The following is a 1,727-nucleotide window of genomic DNA, read 5'->3' as shown; positions in this document are numbered from 1 at the left end:
GATATTTGATCAAATATAATACAAACTTCTTTCTCAACTCATTCCCATCCTGCGCAAAAACACTATGTAGTTAGCATGAATACTTCGTGAACGTCACCAGAATACATCTCTATCTCTCACATATATGCAAATAATCATATTTAACATGTACCTTTTGTATTATTATGTATAACATACATATAAAGAAGGATTATTTTCTCGTGATGTTTCAGTACGACCCATCATTGTTACGTCATTGCCTATGTCAGTTGCTATTTTTAAAACACTATCCAAGTCCATCACTTTTTAATCTCCGTTGAAGAAAACTTAAACATATAAACATATAAAAATATAAGAAATATTTTATACTACATTATATAAACATTTATAATAAATTAAAATAAAAGTGAGACTAACACAACTTTTTATATTTGCAAAAATGTTTTTTAGACAAATTTGCAAAAAAAACTAACTTTTATTTGACGAGGAAATAAAACTAACTGAGTACCCCTAATTAGATTTTTTTAGACAGCCTGAGGCGTTCATCCAGGGCCCAAAACTCTTTGAGCAACGGATGGGCCAGCCCAAGAGTGGACGGGCCGAGCTAGAGACTGATAGATTTCTTCTGTGTTTTCTTTTCCACCTACTATACATCTTATCCAGTTCTCAAAGAAATACTATACATCTTATCCTCACGGCATCACACAGTCCTCTAACTCTCTCAGCTCGAGCCTGATCCCGTCCCTGCCGCTTCCCGTCCATAGACGGCGTCGCCGCATTCTTGTCTCCCCTCCACGGCGTCGGCCGGCCCCTCCTCTCCCAGCCATCTCTCCTCCATGTCGCGCGCCGAGCCCGTCCTCCCTTCCCTCGATGGCTTCGTCCGCATCCTCCTCCGACTGCCACGGTGGCTCGATTGGTTCGATCCACCGCCATCCACGCCCGACAGGTTATTCCGACGATGGGGCGGCGGCGAAGCTTAGCGCGATGACAGAGCCTTCCTCCAGCTCTACCAAGAAACCCTCGCTCTCCGTCCGTCTTCCTCCCTTTGCCAGCACCACCTAGCGTCGCCATGGTCGGTGGCCGCGACCACCAACAAGAGGAATCGCGAGGCGGCGGCGGCGGCACCAAGGGGAAGCCGCAGCCAGTCACTGCCAAGGAAAAGCGGGTCACAGCTAAGGTACGCATCGTTGGAGCATGGGTGTTGATTTAGAGTATGGGCTGCTTGAGTTTGAGCTGAAACCGGAATGTTCTTGACTACATGGCAGGAAGTGTCGGAGTCGAGGAAGCCCGACTACAACCTTAAGAAAGTAATTGTTACTTTCATCATGTTTCCAGTAGTATCAGTTTCTGTATGTGATGCCATAATTTTATTCCAGTAGACAAGTTGCAATTTGTGCCTGAATCGCCACCTCTGTTTATGATGATTCAGTACCATATTTTGGGCAACTCTAATTTTGTTTGCTCGCGGCACCTAAATATTAACAGGACATCGAAGTACTATGGGGAAAGATGATAGGTCGTCATTTGAGCAAGGAGGATATAATCAAGTAAGTGTCACTATCAAAGCCTTGTGAGTTGCGACATATGTTCAACTTCTTATGTACATGGATTTCTCATCTCTACAGGCTAGTTACCGAGGCCCTCCGTAAAATGGATTGGAAATATTTGGAATTTCTGGATCCCATGTAAACGCATCTGTTCTTCAACTAAGTTGCTGACACTCATTCTTTATGAATGCGTTGCATATG

General features: G+C 43.9%; 1 protein-coding gene across 1 annotated transcript; it reads left to right on the top strand.

Annotated features, from left to right (window-relative positions):
* Window positions 1-556: 556 nt before the first annotated feature.
* LOC119324103 (pumilio homolog 24-like) lies at window positions 557-1,720 on the top strand. The gene is made up of 4 exons (XM_037597846.1): window positions 557-1,156; window positions 1,245-1,286; window positions 1,465-1,526; window positions 1,605-1,720. Exons 1-4 carry the CDS (start codon window positions 1,049-1,051, stop codon window positions 1,666-1,668), a joined length of 276 nt encoding a protein of 91 aa, XP_037453743.1. The 5' UTR covers window positions 557-1,048; the 3' UTR covers window positions 1,669-1,720.
* The last annotated feature ends 7 nt before the right edge of the window (window positions 1,721-1,727 follow it).

Source organism: Triticum dicoccoides, chromosome 6B (genome assembly GCF_002162155.2).
Source record: "Triticum dicoccoides isolate Atlit2015 ecotype Zavitan chromosome 6B, WEW_v2.0, whole genome shotgun sequence".
Classification (NCBI taxonomy): Eukaryota; Viridiplantae; Streptophyta; class Magnoliopsida; order Poales; family Poaceae; genus Triticum; species Triticum dicoccoides.
Note: the sequence above shows the minus strand (reverse complement) of the source record. Positions and strands in the feature narration are given on the sequence as shown.